General features: G+C 38.0%; 1 protein-coding gene across 2 annotated transcripts in view; it reads left to right on the top strand.

Annotated features, from left to right (window-relative positions):
* The window catches only part of LOC308691447 (ras-specific guanine nucleotide-releasing factor RalGPS1), a 165,540-nt gene that overhangs the window by 127,250 nt on the left and 16,617 nt on the right, over nt 1–21,673 (top strand). For both annotated transcript variants that reach the window (XM_081366649.1, XM_081366650.1), the window contains exons 11-13: nt 676–743; nt 8,404–8,530; nt 9,909–10,060. In XM_081366649.1, coding sequence (XP_081222775.1) covers nt 676–743; nt 8,404–8,530; nt 9,909–10,060 — 347 coding nt within the window. The remainder of the gene's footprint in view (nt 1–675; nt 744–8,403; nt 8,531–9,908; nt 10,061–21,673) is intronic.

Raw genomic sequence — 21,673 nt, 5'->3', positions numbered from 1 at the left:
GGGTTTCTCAATGTCTCCTCCAGGTCAAGTACGTGACTAGTAAAGCCAAATGTGAGCGTGAACTGTGTGGGGTGTTACTTCGCCTCAGAGGCCTGTAAGAGCTTTTTATAGGAAAGGGGTTTTGAAATATTAAGTGGTGTTAGATCTGTTGTTTTGCAAGTGATGAAATCAGAAATCAGGCTCATTAGGGCAGGTCAAGTAGATGAACACTGACTAGGTGTTAATATGAAATGTAAGTGGCCATATATTAATGAGCTTGTAGTTTTGATGTCATAATCATGATTTCTGATCCGTTTTGCATTTCTTTTCAAGAAATGTTTTTAGTGCACTGGGGAAAGTTTTGAGTGTCTATTCATCTAACTCTTTAATATGAAAGAGCAGGAAAAATCCTGATTTCCATGATATGCTTTTTTTTTATTCAAAGTGACATCTTTTACTGTAACATAAATCTGAGTGCTTAAGGTTGCGCTGTTGGTTGAGGGTAAAATGTTATGATTTCACTAACACGTGTTATTTGGGGTTTATGGCAGATCCTGTTCAACTAAATTCATGCTCAAACTCTGTACTTTCAGCCAGACATAAGTTGGTTTTGAAACATTAAATGAACCACCCTGAAGCTTCATGGAACTTGTGGAGGTTTTTTGGTGAGACTTTTGCTTGTTCTTTCCATTACAGACTGTCTCTAAAAATTGAACCAGGGACCAGCTCCCCACGCATGGCCACATCTAAAGAAGATCTCGCAGGTAAGACAGCTGGTGCTCTCGAAATGTGATCATTTCTACTGATGTTCATTTAAATTACACTGCAATTCAAAAGTTTGGGGTCGGTACGATTTCTTAATGTTTTTGAAAGAAGTCTCTTTTGTTTACCAAGGCTGCAATTATTTGATCTAAAATGCAGTAAAATTTTGAAATATTATTACATTTATCCACAGGATAGATCAACATCTCCTAGCTTGGTTTAAAGGAATAGTTCAACCAAAGGTTTCAAACTAAGCTACTCTTGTGTTTCATGGAAGGAAGTATTTTATGTAACTATTTATTTGCCCCGTACACAACTATACACTACCATTCAAAAGCTTAACAAGTCTGAAATTATTTGATTAAATATACAGTAAAAAGCACTAATATTGTGAAATATTATTAGAATTTAAAATTTGTGAATATTAAATATTGTAAAATGTAATTTATTCCTGTGATCAAAGCTGATTTTTTTCCCCACATGATCCTTCAGAAATCATTCTAATTTGCTGATTTGCTGCTCAAGAAACATTTCTGATTATTATCAATGTCGAATTTTTTTATTTTTTTTTTGGAAACTGGCACATGCTTTTCCAGGATATTTTTAATGGATTTTTTATTCCAGCTAATTAACGCTAAAAACATTAACAGCCAATCAGAATCCATCATTCTATAAAAAGCTTGAGCATTTAAAGTGGCAGGTGACAAAACTTATAATTAACAGGACGATATCGTCTGTTGGTGTGGTTTAGTTATCGTTATAGTTATTGTTCTTGGTTTGAACGTGTCTTTGACCTCTAACTTTTGAATATAGCCTATGTAACTTACTGTACTGAAGAAATCCTAGTCTTTTCCCCCAAGCATCCATTGTGTTGTCCCATCTGAGTTCTGTAGACTGGCTGAATGAGGTCACTGGCTCCTGATGTTAGAGTTAATGAAGGGCTTTGAGGGGCCGAGGGAGGCCCGTCCTCTTTGACTCATTGAAAGAGCAAAGGGAACTGGAATGGGCTCTAATGTGGGCTGAGAAAACAAACAGCACATAATGGCTCTCAACGGATCCCTCGTTATAACAACATAGCAAATCGACATTACACCACCACATGGAGACATCCGTCACTGAGCCCAGAAAACACAGATTTAAAAAACAGCTCAGATTTACAGTTCACAGATTTTATTATTATTTTTTTTTTTTTTAATGTCGAAATATAATCATCAAATATATCTGACACCATCCAAAAGTTTTTTCTATTCAATATACTATTAATTTCTTTTTATCACTCATTTTTGGGTTTGAAATGCCTTGAATTTATCTTATAGGCATTGTGAGAAATATTTCATCAGAGATAGTAAACTTTTGGATCATATGATGTCATGTTTAGAGGATTAGTTTACCATTAATTTATTATGGTCATAAATATGTATAAATAATAATATAATAATTAGGTATAATAATTTTACGCTTAATTTTAACTTGACTAATCTACAGTGTGTGTTTTGGCCCACTGCTCATATGAGCACATTTGTGCTGAAATTGAACAAAAAATTGTAGATTAGTTTAATGGATTAAATCACTACATAATCATTAACTCCTCTAATTAAGGTATGATTTGGCTTATCAATGCCAACAGCGGTTATGCGATTATTTTACGGTACATATAACAAAAGTTCAAGCAGTCTGAGAGCACTTTCAGGGTCTGTTGTGAATATAATGAGCATATGGGTGTGTATTTCTCATTCTTTTTGAACTGTTTAGATTCCTCCATTGTAAATGCTGCATGTTGAAGTACATGCTCACATTGTAAAGCACTTGCCCGTAAGCTCTAGTCACACGTGTATCGTTTCTAAGCATTTACTCCTGAGCCTTGAAACCAAATCTATAGGTTTCCATGTTCGTAAAGCTTAATCTGGATGTTGTTTGTGTGGTTTCCAAGACGATCTGTAACCATTCAGCCTCTCTTGCCATTTACTAACATGTTTTATTCTCATTCCAAGGCCTAAGGTTAACGTCTACAACGTTTGTAGTGATTGCAGTCCTAAAGTTTTTGATTGTTAAAAGACGTCATATGCTTAGACATGTTTCCCCAGTGTAGCATCATGCCATCTGAATATCACCACCAGATGATCCGACCGAGTGCAATATAACGCAGCGGTCTTGGGATATTAGCACCATTTGGCTTTTCATTCATCATTGTTTCCTCATCATTTTATCCTTAAATGCCAATGCGTGACATAAAGCAATGTTTGGTATATATAAAATGTTCTTTTATTGAATGAGATGCCTGTGGTTACATCGCATCAAGTATTGGGCGGACAAGGTCTTTCCTGGAGTCTCAGGGTGACTGGCTGTTACGTAACCCAGTAGATGTGTTTGTCAAGACGTCCAGCCGAGGAAATGAGATCTGTCCACAAAACTCAGGCCAGAAAACACATAAAAACACACCCCTTTCTTTATTATGACTATTTTCCACTTTTGACAATAATAGTAAAGTCATCAAAACTATGAAATAACAGACACTGAAGTATGATGTAGTGACTAAAACATGTCGAAGAGGACCTAGTAGGCTTTTTTTTACATTTCTTTAGTGTGTAATGTTGCTGTTTGAGCATGAAAAAGCTCTGCAAAGTTACAAAGCACAAATCACTCCAGCGGGAGTTATTCTCTATATCAGTGTTACTGTTTCTGAACTCCCTGAAACGCCTCCATTGTAGTTTTGAGTTTTCTTCAGGGAACGAAAATGTCACAATATTCCTCATTTAAATAATAAATAATTCATATGCAGAATAAAGGGGCGGGGTCTGGTTGAGTTAGTTAGTAGTGTGTTAAACTGGCGGTTATGAAAAGGGGCGGGACATTTCCCAAATGTGCTCGAAGCTCTTGACCAATCACAACACACTGACCCAGCCGGCCAATCAGAGCACACTTTGCTTTTCAGAAGGAGGGGCTTCATAGAGACAGGAACTAAACAGAGCGTTACTGACAGACTGGGAAAAGAGGAGCTGCAACAGTGGAGAATATGGGGAAATAATGTGTTTTATGAACATTCAAGCATGAAAACCTGTTCTAATAGTGCCCAAAAACAAAATCAATACTGAAAAAGAGCATAATATGACCTCTTTAAACAAATCAACAGCTGTGTAGATTCCAGCTCTGCTCATTTTTCACAAAAAAAAAAAAAAAAACATTTGTTGTTGAAACTGTTTTCTCTCAGAAATTGCTAGTAGATTTCACAAACATTTACAAAGAAATGGCATTGAATGAAACATGAATTTTTGAAGTTGGAAGTTTTTAATGTACTTATACTTGTGATGTTTTTTAAACACTGTTGAATGAGTTCATATGTATGATAAACACTTGATGATTGATTTTCATCCACTATGTACTGTTAACATGCAGAATACTGTATGTTGCAAAGAAACATTCGATTGTACGGTGGCCGAGAGAGCTCAAAACGCTGCACCTGAAGAAAACGCATGCAAATAGAAAAAACAGCAGCAAAATAGGAAATCAATTTGACAACACATGTGCTACAAATACTCACAATGCAACACAATACAGACACACGCTGCAAATACTCACAAGGATGTTAAAATAAACAAAAAACTCACCTTTCAGGTCATCTACAACACCGTTGAGGAGGAGACATTGAACAATACGCAGCCCTAGCCAGGTTCGTCACTTGTTTGGGTCCCTTGAAACATTGATGTGCTATTTGCTGCGTGTTTCTGTATTTGGTTGCGTTGTGAGCATTTGCAGCATGTGTTATTAAACTAATGTTTTCTTGGTGTGTTTTCTTCAGTTTCAGCATGTTGAGCTCTCTCGGCCACCGTACGCTTGTATTATAAAAGACCCTATCGATGTGTTTAAATAGGAAAGTACAGGGTGTGCATGAGCATAGCTATCGCTCTGTGTCACTCGCAGAACACAGATGCACAAGATTTCTCAAATACATCACTGCCAAACTGTTAATAGCTGGAAACAGCCGGTTACATTCATGTTGGTAACGGCAGGTCTTACTCACAGACAGAGCGGAGGCAGACACGTCTCTCTGCTGTGTGTGTGGTTCTCAGCTTTGCACATTGTGCTCTCCCTGTCATCATTTAGTTGGTTTGTGCATGCACTATATGCCGTTAATTTTTTTATTTTATTTTTAAGAAATTAATGTTTATTCAGTAAGGATGTATGAAGCAGCACAACTGTTTTCAACGTTGATTATAATCAGAAAAGTTTCTTGAGCATCAAATCATCATATTAGAATGATTTCTGAAGGATCATGTAAGGAATGATGCTGAAAATTAAACTTTGATCACAGGAACAAATTACATTTTACAATAAATTACAATAGAAAATAGTTATTTTAAATTGTTATAATATTTCACAATATTACTGATTTTTACTGTACATTTGATCAAATAATTGCAGACTTGTTGAGCTTTTGAATGGTCGTGTTTAGTTGTGCATGTGGCAAATAAATAGTTACCCAAGCGACTTATTTCCATTGAACACAAAAGTTGCTTAGTTTGAAACTTAGACATCACATTTTTGGTTGAACTATTACTTTAAACCAAGCTAGGAGATGTTGATCTACCCTGTGGACATCAACATCCACAACATAATTAGAAATGCAGAGATATACGAGGCTCTAAAGTCACCTAAATCTCTCTGCTAGTAGCAAAAACAAAAGGAACACATGCTTGAGTTATGATTTCTGTACAGTTTGACCCCCATATGAGCTAAAACACATGAATCAGCTTGTAGAGCGCGAGATTGATCGCTAAGGTTATGCTAAACTCAAAGCATGTGTCTACCATACAATTCACTTTTAATTTGGAGATGAAGTCAGTCAGCAGGTACAGATGACACCAGACAAATATATTTAGAAAAATTTTTCTGCTGACAACTTCTTAAATGTTTTAGTACAAAACTCAATGTCATTTATAGGCACTATTGACATTATGTCATTTTTAAATGAATGAAGTCTTCACTGTGGGTTTTTTGAAGCCTTTTGTCCAGAAAACATGAAAGCTTTATATTCGTATGTGGGAAATTTAAAAGTCATTAATAGATCTCAATCTCCTATGAAATATTAATAATCATATCATTATTCTAATCAAATGCATCAATTGCCATCTCAGTTGTATTATATCTTGTATGAAATTCAATTAAACTCTAAAAAAGATACTGGGAATTTCATTAAAACCTTTTATTTCATTCACACAATTATAAGGCAAGATCTGCCAAATTCAAATAATGTATAAAGGCAATTTTATATAACATTTCTGTTTTTGTTTCATAATATAATTCACTTAAATTTATTTAATACAGAAAATGTTGTATATTTATTAAATCATATTTGTTCCTAGAGCTAGTATTATTTAAAAACAAGTGTAAAGTTTGGGAAAGAGAAACTGGCGCAAAGACACCATAAAAAGGTCAAAAGTTGCCCTGAACCCAACAAGTAACTTTAATATTTTTTTGGTTTGCTTTGTTTTAACTTTCTTAAGATGTTTCAAGAAACTTCTTTTAACCTTCTTAAAAGTCTTTTCTTTTTTTTAAGCTAATATAATTAATTTAGCTCTCCAATTGTACTACTGTTTGATTGCATAAAAAGACCACACCACTAGTATGGTAGTACTAGTACTAGTAGATGACAACGCAATTGTCATCCTTTTTTTACAACAGGACAGCAAATGCGAGTACATTTTCCATAATCTTTGCAGGAATGCAATATGGAAACTGTGCAAAGGAACATTTCTCTTTAGCAACACTATGAAAGTAAATAGCAGGCACAACAATGCCGGTATAACCATAGATATCTATGGGTTCAATATGCGTGACATGACTTAACATGTCATCTTTTTCAAATACCTCCGTTTTCACAGTCTACACTACAACGCGAAAATAGTGTTTTCAAATGTTATCAACTTCGGAGAGCTGTTTAAAAAAGCTCTCAGTGTGGACGCAAGGCCAAAATGGAGAGAAAAAGATGTGTTTTCAAAAAAAAGCCTATTACAAGGCCTATACAAGCTGGTAGTCAGACTCATTAATGAAGGTTTTAACAAGAACCAGGTGAAGATCATTTCCTGAATATCCCACTGTGGCGTTTAGGCATTTGCATGTTAGAAACATGGTGTGAAAACAAGTATTCGTCTGACCCAGACTGGAAGAGGCTGATCACTGTTTAAGGCTCCATTAATTCTCTCCATTAAATGTGTCTTATGGTGTAAAGTATCTCGGCATGATTCGAGTCATTAACATTGTTTCCACTTCCCCTTTTTTGTCCGCTATGGAAATCTTGGTTATGAGCCCTTGAGTCTGAGACACTCTGATCACATGTTTTGATTGTTTCGTGTGATGAGATAATGAAGTTTAAAGATATATCTCACCCAAACATTTGCTCTCCCATAAAGTGCTTCCAAACAATGACTTTCTTTCCTCTGTGAAACACTGGATATCTGAAAAGAAAGTCATACAGGTTCATATAACAACATGAGGGCTAGAGTTTTCTTTTTTGGATGAACTATCACTTTAAAAACATTTGTGAACATGTAAAACTGTCAGATTTGCTCTATTTCCTCTATTTTAGAAAAAGCAACTGCTAAATGCATAAATGGAAGTATTCTGAACTTAAAGCTGCAGTACATGTTTTTTGCACATAACTAGATTTGCACATTATTTGCAGTAAATGTGTTAAAATGATGTTAAGCTGTGCAACCATGTGGCTATGGGCGTTGTGGATGGTGTTTGGTTGCTGTGATGTTCTATATGTTTTAAGCATGTTGCTATGCAGTTGCTAGGCTGTTCTGGGTGATTAGTTGGCCATTGTCAAGTACAGTAGTTATTTGGGTGGTAACTTGGGACAAGTTACACATCGAAGTATAATGCTGCTAATTTTGAGCAGCGGTAAGAGAGACATATTTTGCAATGGTAATGATTGTTTCCAAACTATTTTCCAAAAGAAAACTATTAAAAAACATTGTCAAAAAACTTAAACTTCACTTAAACTGTTGCCTTGACAAATAACTGAAAAAAGTTGAAGTGCTAAAATTACTTAAAACTGAAATATCAATAAAAGCACAAGCAAATGGCAAAAGCACTTGTATTAATGAATTAAATGAATTAAACTAACATTAAAATGAAAACTTTTTGTTTTTTGTTTGTATTAGTTAACATTAACTGCATTATATAACATGAACTTACAATTAACAATACTTCTACAGCATTTATTAATCTTTATTTATCGACATTTATTAATACATATTAGGGTAAAAAATGTGTGCACTTGTGATCTAACATGAATATGAACATTTATATTAACTAACAACAACAAAAGTTAATAAATGCACAAATTAAACCTTATAGTAAAGTGGTACCTTAAAGCTTATTCAAAATATGAATAAATACTACACTAGTCAATAAATGCTAAAATAGCACTGGTTGTAGTTCTAGAGGTAAAGCATGTTTCCTCTCTGAGGACTGAATGATCTTCTGTCTCCCTCAAGAGGCTCAGAGAATGTTAACACTTCTGCTGTGGCTTTGACTGCTAAAGCAGAGCCTCGCTGTCAGAGTCTCCAGGGGTTTTCTTTCATTGAGTGATACTGACAACAATCGGCATGTGAAGAGCCAAACTCACCCTTCTTCCCTCTTTCTCTCCTTCTCCTCCAGGTCCGTCTGACGTGCCTTTCTTGGTGAGGTATAATCGACGGCCCACTTGCCCTGATGCCAGCGTGGGGGTCCATATTCCCACCACACCGCCCTCACGCCACAGAAAGAGCCACAGCCTCGGCAACGCGTGCGTTTTCTCTCCTCTCATGTATACACACACTCAGGCCCTGTTTACAGCTGGTATTAAGATGCGTTTTGGTCGATCGGATCACAAGTAGATGAGGGAGACACATTCCCGTTTACACCTGGTGTTTTAATCCGTCTCTTTTGTCCACTTTTGACCACTTCTGTCCTGAATTCTTTTGGGTAAATGTATGGGCTTTTTCAGATCTTTCAATCTAATGTACAAAATAAGCTTACGTATTTCACATATGAACGCGATCGGAGACAACAGAAAACATACGGAGAGCATCAGCTTTAGTTTCTGCTCTGACAGACACAAGACCAGCCGAACGCTGTGAGTGTGTGTTAGACATCAGGAATGCTGAGAGAACATTGAGCTTGATACGTTGTTCATCTTCAAACCAAACTTGTGTCTTCAGCCGACAGTTTAAGTCCCGTCTGGCTAGAGCTCTTCTCATAATGTTACTCATTAGATCAGTAGACGGAGAGTAGACGGTCTTTTGTGTCTGTTTGAACACATTCAACCACAAGCGTTTACAATACGAAAGCGATCCGGTCGAATGCATTTTCAACTCCCTCTGGAAGTGTCTGAAAGTGGACAAGCTCAAAACGTTTTAGACCCCGTTTACTCCTGTATTTAGTGTCGTCCACTTGTGATCCGATCGACCAAAACGCTTCTTAATACCAGGTGGAACCAGGTGACAGTCAAGACATTTATAATGTTACAAAAATTCTATTTCTAATAAATGTTGTTCTTTTGAACTTTCTATTCATCAAAGAATCCTAAATAAAAAATGTCTCTGGTTTGACAAAAAATATGAAGCTGCACAGCATTGATTATAAAGAAGAAAAAATAATGTTTCTTGAGCATCAAATCATCATATTATACTGATTTCTGAAGGATCATGTGACACTGAAGACTGGAGTAATGATGCTGAAAATTCAGCTTTGATCACAGGAATAAAGTACATTTTACTATATAATCAAATAGAACATAGGTTATTTTTAATTGTAATAATATTTCACTGTTTTTACTGTATTTTTGATCAAATAAATGCAGCCTTGGTCAGCAGAAGAGACTTCTTTCAAAAACATGAACCTCAAACTTGAACGCTAAAATAAATATCAAATATGCAGCACCTTTGCTTTAGGCTGCCAAGTTTACCTCGCACTAGAAACTGGTTAAGACGATGTTGTTGGACCTCATGTCTCATGATGGTTCTCTCTCTCTCTCTCTCTCTCTCTCTCTCTCTCTCTCTCTCTCTCTCTCTCTCTCTCTCTCTCTCTCTCTCTCTCTCTCTCTCTCTCTCTCTCTCTCTCTCTCTCTCTCTCTCTCTCTCTCTCTCTCTCTCTCTCTCTCTCTCTCTCTCTCTCTCTCTCAGTATGATGTGGCATTTCGGTGTGGTGGAGAGTAAAAGTGCGACGTTCCCCTCAGAGAAACCCCGTCACCTGCTGGACGACAGCTTCTTAGAGTCTCAGAGTCCAACCCGGATCAATCCGCACAGCTCATCCATGTCCAACGGCATCTCTATAGGTATCACAACAACCTGGTGCGCTTTACACAAGCACTGCATGTCCCGGGTGTTATCCCTCCATTTCAAATAAATAAATGCATACATACATACATAAAATGTGAAAGTACTTTGAAGTACACAGGCCTAGCGTGAATGTGACACTTTTGGTTACACTTTATTTTAATGTGTCTGTGTTACAGTGTAATTAAACAATTAATTACTTAGTAAAAATAATTAACTAAATGTACTTACTATAGGTTTAGGCTTGTGAATAGGGGTTGGCTTAGGGTTAGTTGCATGCTATGCATCATTTATAGTTATTAGGGCCCGAGCACCGATGGTGTGAGGACCCTCTTGGAATTGCTCTGTTTATTATTAGGGCCCGAGCACCGATGGTGTGAGGACCCTCTTGGAATTGCTCTGTTTATTATTATTATTATTATTATTATTATTATTCTTCTCCGCATTGAATTGCATTTTTGAGGGCCTAAACATGCTCGAAAACTCACGAAACTTTGCACACGCGTCAGAACTGGCGAAAATTTACATCTGACATAGGTTTCAGAATTGGACGGGGCAAAATGGCTCGATAGCGCCACCTATAAAAGTTCAACGGAGTGCGCCTCCCGCAACATTCCACGTACGTGCACGAAATTCGGTACATACATGTAATGACCTAATACCTACAAAAAAGTCTCTTGGAGCATAGCCCTAAACACAACAGGAAGTCAGCCATTTTGAACTTCCTCTCAGATTTTTGTGCAGTTTTTGCCATTTTCAGGCCTCGTACTTTAACGAACTCCTCCTACAGTTTTAATCTGATCATCTTCAAATTTGGTGAGTGTAATCTTAAGGCCTTTGCGACGTTAAATTGCGAAGATCTTGAGTTTTCGTCAAAGGGCGGGTCCTCGGCGGCCTTACAAATTTCGATGTTTCGCCATGAAACAGGAAGTTGCTGTAACTCAGGCATGGAATGTCCAATCTGCCCCAAACTTCACACGTTTGATAAGAGTTCTGCCCTGAACACATGGCCATGCTCATATTCAGTTATAGTCATAGCGCCACCTGCTGGCAACAGGAAGTGACATGTTTAACACTGTTATGGACTCCTAATAACATATAAAAAAGTGCCAGCAAGTGCTAAACATGCTAACAACATACTAGAAGCATGTTAAAACATGCTAGCAAACTCTTAGCTAAGTGCTAAAGCATGCATATTATTGCAATTAAATAGGAATTTGCTGTAACTCAGGAATGGAATATCCAATCTGCCCCAAACTTCACACTTTTGATAAGCGTTCTGTCCTGAACACATCTACATGAGAATATTCAGTTATAGTAATAGCGCCACCTACTGGCAACAGGAAGTGTCATGTTTAACACGTTGATGCCATTCTAGCAACATGTTAAAAATGCCATTGAGGTCTAAACATGCTAGAAACATGTTAAAACATGCTAGCTTATGTTAAAACATGCTAGCAATACTTAGCTAAGTGGTAAAGCATGCTAATTCAATGAAACAGGATGTTGTTGTTACTCAAGAAGGCAATGTCCAATCTGCGCCAAACTTCACACTTTTAATAAACGTTCTGTCCTGAACACATGACCATGCTCATATTCAGTTACAGTCATAGTGCCACCTGCTGGCAACAGGAAGTGACATGTTAAACACTGTTGTGGACATATAAAAACATATAAAAAAAGTGCCAGCAAGTGCTAAACATGCTAACAACATACTAGAAACATGCTAAAACATGCTAGCAAACTCTTAGCTAAGTGCTAAAGCAGGCTATTGCTGCAATTAAATAGGAATTTGCTGTTACACAGGCATGGAATGTCCAATCTGCCCCAAACTTCACACGTTTGATAAGAGTCATGGCCTGAACACATCTACATGAGAATATTCAGTTATAGTAATAGCGCCACCTGCTGTCAACAGGAAATGACATGTTTAACACTGTTGTGGTCTCCTAATAACATATAAAAAAGAGCCAGCAAGTGCTAAACAGGTTAGCAACATACTAGAAACATGCTAGCAAACACTTAGCTAAGTGCTAAAGCATGCTATTACTGCAATTAAATAGGAATTTGCTGTAACTCAGGCATGGAATGTCCAATCTGCCCCAAACTTCACACGTTTGATAAGAATCATGGCCTGAACACATGTCTATGCTCAAATTCAGTTATAGTTATAGCGCCACCTACTGGCAACAGGAAGTGACATGTTTAACACGTTGATGCCGTTCTAGCAACATGTTAAAAATGCCATTGAGTTCTAAACATGCTAGAAACATGTTAAAACATGCTAGCAATACTTAGCTAAGTGCTAAAGCATGCTAATTCAATGAAACAGGACTTTGTTGTTACTCAAGAAGGCAATGTACAATCTACCCCAAACTTCACACGTTTGATAAGAGTTATCTCTTGAACACATGTCCATGCTCATATTTAGTTATAGTCATAGCGCCACCTGCTGGCAACAGGAAGTGACGTTTAACATTGTTCTTGACTCCTAATAACATATAAAAAAATGCCAGTAGGTGCTAAACATCCTACCAACATACTAGAGACATGCTAAAACATACTAGCAAACACTTAGCTAAGTGCTAAAGAATGATATTACTGTAATTAGGGCCCGAGCACCGATGGTGTGAGGACCCTCTTGGAATTGCTCTGTTTATTATTATTATTATTATTATTATTCTTCTTCTCCGCATTGAATTGCATTTTTGAGGGCCTAAACATGCGCGAAAACTCACGAAACTTTGCACACGCGTCAGAACTGGCGAAAATTTACATCTGATATAGGTTTCAGAATTGGACGGGGCAAAACGGCTCGATAGCGCCACCTATAAAAGTTCAACGGAGTACGCCTCCCGCAACGTTCCACGTACGTGCACGAAATTCGGTACATACATGTAATGACCTAATGCCTACAAAAAAGTCTCTTGGAGCATAGCCCTAAACCCAACAGGAAGTCAGCCATTTTGAACTTCCTCCCAGATTTTTGTGCAGTTTTTGACATTTTCAGGCCTCATACTTTAACAAACTCCTCCTACAGTTTTAATCTGATCATCTTCAAATTTGGTGAGTGTAATCTTAAGGCCTTTGCGACGTTAAATTGCGAAGATCTTGAGTTTTCGTCGAAGGGCGGGTCCTCGGCGGCCTGACAAATTTTGATGTTTCGCCATGAAACAGGAAGTTGCTGTAACTCAGGCATGGAATGTCCAATCTGCCCCAAACTTCATACGTTTGATAAGAGTTCTGTCCTGAACACATGACCATGCTCATATTCAGTTATAGTCATAGCGCCACCTGCTGGCAACAGGAAGTGACATGTTTAACACTGTTATGGACTCCTAATAACATATAAAAAAGTGCCAGCAAGTGCTAAACATGCTAACAACATACTAGAAGCATGCTAAAACATGCTAGCAAACTCTTAGCTAAGTGCTAAAGCATGCTATTATTGCAATTAAATAGGAATTTGCTGTAACTCAGGCATGGAATGTCCAATCTGCCCCAAACTTCACACTTTTGATAAGCGTTCTGTCCTGAACATATCTACATGAGAATATTCAGTTATAGTAATAGCGCCACCTACTGGTAACAGGAAGTGTCATGTTTAACACGTTGATGCCATTCTAGCAACATGTTAAAAATGCCATTGACTTCTAAACATGCTAGAAACATGTTAAAACATACTAGCAATACTTAGCTAAGTGCTAAAGCATGCTAATTCAATGAAACAGGATGTTGTTGTTACTCAAGAAGGCAATGTCCAATCTGCGCCAAACTTCACACTTTTAATAAACGTTCTGTCCTGAACACATGACCATGCTCATATTCAGTTATAGTCATAGCGCCACCTGCTGGCAACAGGAAGTGACATGTTTAACACTGTTATGGACTCCTAATAACATATAAAAAAGTGCCAGCAAGTGCTAAACATGCTAACAACATACTAGAAGCATGCTAAAACATGCTAGCAAACTCTTAGCTAAGTGCTAAAGCATGCTATTATTGCAATTAAATAGGAATTTGCTGTAACTCAGGCATGGAATGTCCAATCTGCCCCAAACTTCACACTTTTGATAAGCGTTCTGTCCTGAACATATCTACATGAGAATATTCAGTTATAGTAATAGCGCCACCTACTGGTAACAGGAAGTGTCATGTTTAACACGTTGATGCCATTCTAGCAACATGTTAAAAATGCCATTGACTTCTAAACATGCTAGAAACATGTTAAAACATACTAGCAATACTTAGCTAAGTGCTAAAGCATGCTAATTCAATGAAACAGGACTTTGTTGTTACTCAAGAAGGCAATGTACAATCTACCCCAAACGTCACACGTTTGATAAGAGTTATCTCTTGAACACATGTCCATGCTCATATTTAGTTATAGTCATAGCGCCACCTGCTGGCAACAGGAAGTGACGTTTAACACTGTTCTTGACTCCTAATAACATATAAAAAAATGCCAGTAGGTGCTAAACATCCTACCAACATACTATAGACATGCTAAAACATACTAGCAAACACTTAGCTAAGTGCTAAAGAATGATATTACTGCAATTAAATATGAATTTGCTGTAACTCAGGCATGGAATGTCCAATCTGCCCCAAACTTCACACTTTTGATAAGCGTTCTGTCCTGAACACATGACCATGCTTATATTCAGTTACAGTCATAGCGCCACCTGCTGGCAACAGGAAGTGACATGTTTAACACTGTTATGGACTCCTAATAACATATAAAAAAGTGCCAGCAAGTGTTAAACATGCTAACAACATACTAGAAACATGCTAAAACATGCTAGCAAACTCTTAGCCAAGTGCTAAAGCATGCTATTATTGCAATTAAATAGGAATTTGCTGTAACTCAGGCATGGAATGTCCAATCTGCCCCAAACTTCACACTTTTGATAAGAGTCATGGCCTGAACACATCTACATGAGAATGTTCAATTATAGTAATAGCGCCACCAACTGGCAACAGGAAGTGACATGTTTAACACGTTGATGCCGTTCTAGCAACATGTTAAAAATGCCATTGAGTTCTAAACATGCTAGAAACATGTTAAAACATGCTAACAATGCTTAGCTAAGTGCTAAAGCATGCTAATTCAATGAAACATGACTTTGTTGTTACTCAAGAAGGCAATGTCCAATTTGCACCAAACTTCACACGTTTGATAAGAGTTCTGTCCTGAACACACATCCAAGCTCATATTCAGTTATAGTCATAACGCCACCTACTGGCAACAGAAACTGACATGGTTAACACAGTAATGCAGTACTAACCACATAATTATTGTGTACTAAGCATGCTAGAAACACACTAAACATGCTAGCAACACTTAGCTGAGTCATGAAGCATGCTATTATCACCATTATACAAAACATTTTGTAACTGACTTTGACATACTCTTACTATATATACCTCCTTAAATGTACATTTCCCAACCATGCTCTGTCTTCCTAAAGCCACCGAGTGTTGATGGCACGGGTGCGAGGGCCCTTTCATCGCTGCTTGCAGCTTTAATTATTATTATTATTCTTCTTCTTCTTCTTCTTCTCCGCATTGAATTGCATTTTTGAGGGCCTAAACATGCTCGAAAACTCACGAAACTTTGCACACGCGTCAGAACTGGCGAAAATTTACATCTGATATAGGTTTAAGAATTGGACGGGGCAAAATGGCTCGATAGCGCCACCTATAAAAGTTCAACGGAGTGCGCCTCCCGCAACGTTCCACGTACGTGCACGAAATTCGGTACATACGTGTAATGACCTAATACCTACAAAAAAGTCTCTTGAAGCATAGCCCTAAACACAACAGGAAGTCAGCCATTTTGAACTTCCTCTCAGATTTTTGTGCAGTTTTTGCCATTTTCAGGCCTCGTACTTTAACGAACTCCTCCTACAGTTTTAATCTGATCATCTTCAAATTTGGTGAGTGTAATCTTAAGGCCTTTGCGACGTTAAATTGCGAAGATCTTGAGTTTTCGTCAAAGGGCGGGTCCTCGGCGGCCTGACAAATTTCGATGTTTCGCCAGGAAGTTGCTGTAACTCAGGCATGGAATGTCCAATCTGCCCCAAACTTCACACTTTTGATAAGCGTTCTGTCCTGAACACATGACCATGCTCATATTCAGTTACAGTCATAGCGCCACCTGCTGGCAACAGGAAGTGACATGTTTAACACTGTTATGGACTCCTAATAACATATAAAAAAGTGCCAGCAAGTGCTAAACATGCTAACAACATACTAGAAGCATGCTAAAACATGCTAGCAAACTCTTAGCTAAGTGCTAAAGCATGCTATTATTGCAATTAAATAGGAATTTGCTGTAACCCAGGCATGGAATGTCCAATCTGCCCCAAACTTCACACGTTTGATAAGAATCATGGCCTGAACACATGTCTATGCTCAAATTCAGTTATAGTAATAGCGCCACCTACTGGTAACAGGAAGTGTCATGTTTAACACGTTGATGCCATTCTAGCAACATGTTAAAAATGCCATTGAGTTCTAAACATGTTAGAAACATATTAAAACATGCTAGCAATACTTAGCTAAGTGCTAAAGCATGCTAATTCAATGAAACAGGACTTTGTTGTTACTCAAGAAGGCAATGTACAATCTACCCCAAACTTCACACGTTTGATAAGAGTTATCTTTTGAACACATGTCCATGCTCATATTTAGTTATAGTCATAGCGCCACCTGCTGGCAAAAGGAAGGGATGTTTAACACTGTTCTTGACTCCTAATAACATATAAAAAAATGCCAGTAGGTGCTAAACATCCTACCAACATACTAGAGACATGATAAAACATACTAGCAAACACTTAGCTAAGTGCTAAAGAATGATATTACTGCAATTAAATATGAATTTGCTGTAACTCAGGCATGGAATGTCCAATCTGCCCCAAACTTCACACTTTTGATAAGCGTTCTGTCCTGAACACATGACCATGCTTATATTCAGTTACAGACATAGCGCCACCTGCTGGCAACAGGAAGTGACATGTTTAACACTGTTATGGACTCCTAATAACATATAAAAAAGTGCCAGCAAGTTTTAAACATGCTAACAACATATTATAAACATGCTAAAACATGCTAGCAAACTCTTAGCTAAGTGCTAAAGCATGCTATTATTGCAATTAAATAGGCATTTGCTGTAACTCAGGCATGGAATGTCCAATCTGCCCCAAACTTCACACTTTTGATAAGAGTCATGGCCTGAATACATCTACATGAGAATGTTCATTTATAGTAATAGCGCCACCTACTGGCAACAGGAAGTGACATGTTTAACACGTTGATGCCGTTCTAGCAACATGTTAAAAATGCCATTGAGTTCTAAACATGCTAGAAACATGTTAAAACATGCTAACAATGCTTAGCTAAGTGCTAAAGAATGCTAATTCAATGAAACATGACTTTTTTGTTACTCAAGAAGGCAATTTCCAATTTGCACCAAACTTCACACGTTTGATAAGAGTTCTGTCCTGAACACACATCCATGCTCATATTCAGCAATAGTCATAACGCCACCTATTGGCAACAGAAACTGACATGGTTAACACAGTAATGCAGTACTAACCACATAATTATTGTGTACTAAGCATGCTAGAAACAGACTAAACATGCTAGCAACACTTAGCTGAGTCATGAAGCATGCTATTATCACCATTATACAAAACATTTTGTTACTAACTTTGTCATACTCTTACTATATATACCTCCTTAAATGTACATTTCCCAACCATGCTCTGTCTTCCTAAAGCCACCGAGTGTTGATGGCACGGGTGCGAGGGCCCTTTCATCGCTGCTTGCAGCTTTAATTAGGGCCCGAGCACCGATGGTGTGAGGACCCTCTTGGAATTGCTCTGTTTATTATTAGGGCCCGAGCACTGATGGTGTGAGGACCCTCTTGGAATTGCTCTGTTTATTATTATTATTATTATTATTATTATTCTTCTTCTCCGCATTGAATTGCATTTTTGAGGGCCTAAACATGCGCGAAAACTCACGAAACTTTGCACATGCGTCAGAACTGGCGAAAATTTACATCTGATATAGGTTTCAGAATTGGACGGGGCAAAACGGCTCGATAGCGCCACCTATAAAAGTTCAACGGAGTGCGCCTCCCGCAACGTTCCACGTACGTGCACGAAATTCGGTACATACGTGTAATGACCTAATACCTACAAAAAAGTCTCTTGGAGCATAGCCCTAAACCCAACAGGAAGTCAGCCATTTTGAACTTCCTCTCAGATTTTTGTGCAGTTTTTGCCATTTTCAGGCCTCGTACTTTAACGAACTCCTCCTACAGTTTTAATCTGATCATCTTCAAATTTGGTGAGTGTAATCTTAAGGCCTTTGCGACGTTAAATTGCGAAGATCTTGAGTTTTCGTCAAAGGGCGGGTCCTCGGCGGCCTGACAAATTTCGATGTTTCGCCATGAAACAGGAAGTTGCTGTAACTCAGGCATGGAATGTCCAATCTGCCCCAAACTTCACACTTTTGATAAGCATTCTGTCCTGAACACATGACCATGCTCATATTCAGTTACAGTCATAGCGCCACCTGCTGGCAACAGGAAGTGACATGTTTAACACTGTTATGGACTCCTAATAACATATAAAAAAGTGCCAGCAAGTGCTAAACATGCTAACAACATACTAGAAGCATGCTAAAACATGCTAGCAAACTCTTAGCTAAGTGCTAAAGCATGCTATTATTGCAATTAAATAGGAATTTGCTGTAACCCAGGCATGGAATGTCCAATCTGCCCCAAACTTCACACGTTTGATAAGAATCATGGCCTGAACACATGTCTATGCTCAAATTCAGTTATAGTAATAGCGCCACCTACTGGTAACAGGAAGTGTCATGTTTAACACGTTGATGCCATTCTAGCAACATGTTAAAAATGCCATTGAGTTCTAAACATGTTAGAAACATATTAAAACATGCTAGCAATACTTAGCTAAGTGCTAAAGCATGCTAATTCAATGAAACAGGACTTTGTTGTTACTCAAGAAGGCAATGTACAATCTACCCCAAACTTCACACGTTTGATAAGAGTTATCTCTTGAACACATGTCCATGCTCATATTTAGTTATAGTCATAGCGCCACCTGCTGGCAACAGGAAGGGATGTTTAACACTGTTCTTGACTCCTAATAACATATAAAAAAATGCCAGTAGGTGCTAAACATCCTACCAACATACTAGAGACATGCTAAAACATACTAGCAAACACTTAGCTAAGTGCTAAAGAATGATATTACTGCAATTAAATATGAATTTGCTGTAACTCAGGCATGGAATGTCCAATCTTCCCCAAACTTCACACTTTTGATAAGCGTTCTGTCCTGAACACATGACCATGCTTATATTCAGTTACAGACATAGCGCCACCTGCTGGCAACAGGAAGTGACATGTTTAACACTGTTATGGACTCCTAATAACATATAAAAAAGTGCCAGCAAGTTTTAAACATGCTAACAACATATTATAAACATGCTAAAACATGCTAGCAAACTCTTAGCTAAGTGCTAAAGCATGCTATTATTGCAATTAAATAGGAATTTGCTGTAACTCAGGCATGGAATGTCCAATCTGCCCCAAACTTCACACTTTTGATAAGAGTCATGGCCTGAATACATCTACATGAGAATGTTCATTTATAGTAATAGCGCCACCTACTGGCAACAGGAAGTGACATGTTTAACACGTTGATGCCGTTCTAGCAACATGTTAAAAATGCCATTGAGTTCTAAACATGCTAGAAACATGTTAAAACATGCTAACAATGCTTAGCTAAGTGCTAAAGAATGCTAATTCAATGAAACATGACTTTTTTGTTACTCAAGAAGGCAATTTCCAATTTGCACCAAACTTCACACGTTTGATAAGAGTTCTGTCCTGAACACACATCCATGCTCATATTCAGCAATAGTCATAACGCCACCTACTGGCAACAGAAACTGACATGGTTAACACAGTAATGAAGTACTAACCACATAATTATTGTGTACTAAGCATGCTAGAAACAGACTAAACATGCTAGCAACACTTAGCTGAGTCATGAAGCATGCTATTATCACCATTATACAAAACATTTTGTTACTAACTTTGACATACTCTTACTATATATACCTCCTTAAATGTACATTTCCCAACCATGCTCTGTCTTCCTAAAGCCACCGAGTGTTGATGGCACGGGTGCGAGGGCCCTTTCATCGCTGCTTGCAGCTTTAATTATTATTATTATTATTCTTCTTCTTCTTCTTCTCCGCATTGAATTGCATTTTTGAGGGCCTAAACATGCTCGAAAACTCACGAAACTTTGCACACGCGTCAGAACTGGCGAAAATTTACATCTGATATAGGTTTCAGAATTGGACGGGGCAAAACGGCTCGATAGCGCCACCTATAAAAGTTCAACGGAGTGCGCCTCCCGCAACGTTCCACGTACGTGCACGAAATTCGGTACATACATGTAATGACCTAATACCTACAAAAAAGTCTCTTGGAGCATAGCCCTAAACACAACAGGAAGTCAGCCATTTTGAACTTCCTCTCAGATTTTTGTGCAGTTTTTGCTATTTTCAGGCCTCGTACTTTAACGAACTCCTCCTACAGTTTTAATCTGATCATCTTCAAATTTGGTGAGTGTAATCTTAAGGCCTTTGCGACGTTAAATTGCGAAGATCTTGAGTTTTCGTCAAAGGGCGGGTCCTCGGTGACCTGACAAATTTCGATGTTTCGCCATGAAACAGGAAGTTGCTGTAACTCAGGCATGGAATGTCCAATCTGCCCCAAACTTCACACTTTTGATAAGCGTTCTGTCCTGAACACATGACCATGCTCATATTCAGTTACAGTCATAGCGCCACCTGCTGGCAACAGGAAGTGACATGTTTAACACTGTTATGGACTCCTAATAACATATAAAAAAGTGCCAGCAAGTGCTAAACATGCTAACAACATACTAGAAGCATGCTAAAACATGCTAGCAAACTCTTAGCTAAGTGCTAAAGCATGCTATTATTGCAATTAAATAGGAATTTGCTGTAACTCAGGCATGGAATGTCCAATCTGCCCCAAACTTCACACTTTTGATAAGCGTTCTGTCCTGAACACATCTACATGAGAACATTCAGTTATAGTAATAGCGCCACCTACTGGTAACAGGAAGTGTCATGTTTAACACGTTGATGCCATTCTAGCAACATGTTAAAAATGCCATTGAGGTCTAAACATGCTAGAAACATGTTAAAACATGCTAGCTAATGTTAAAACATGCTAGCAATACTTAGCTAAGTGGTAAAGCATGCTAATTCAATGAAACAGGATGTTGTTGTTACTCAAGAAGGCAATGTCCAATCTGCCCCAAACTTCACACTTTTGATAAGCGTTCTGTCCTGAACACATGACCATGCTCATATTCAGTTACAGTCATAGCGCCACCTGCTGGCAACAGGAAGTGACATGTTTAAAACTGTTATGGACTCCTAATAACATATAAAAAAGTGCCAGCAAGTGTTAAACATGCTAACAACATACTAGAAAAATGCTAAAACATGCTAGCAAACTCTTAGCT

The sequence above is a fragment of the Scardinius erythrophthalmus genome, assembly GCF_964197995.2.
Source record: "Scardinius erythrophthalmus genome assembly, chromosome: 5".
NCBI lineage: Eukaryota > Metazoa > Chordata > Actinopteri > Cypriniformes > Leuciscidae > Scardinius > Scardinius erythrophthalmus.
The sequence above is the reverse complement of the archived record's forward strand: the minus strand, read 5'-3'. Positions and strand labels throughout refer to the sequence as shown.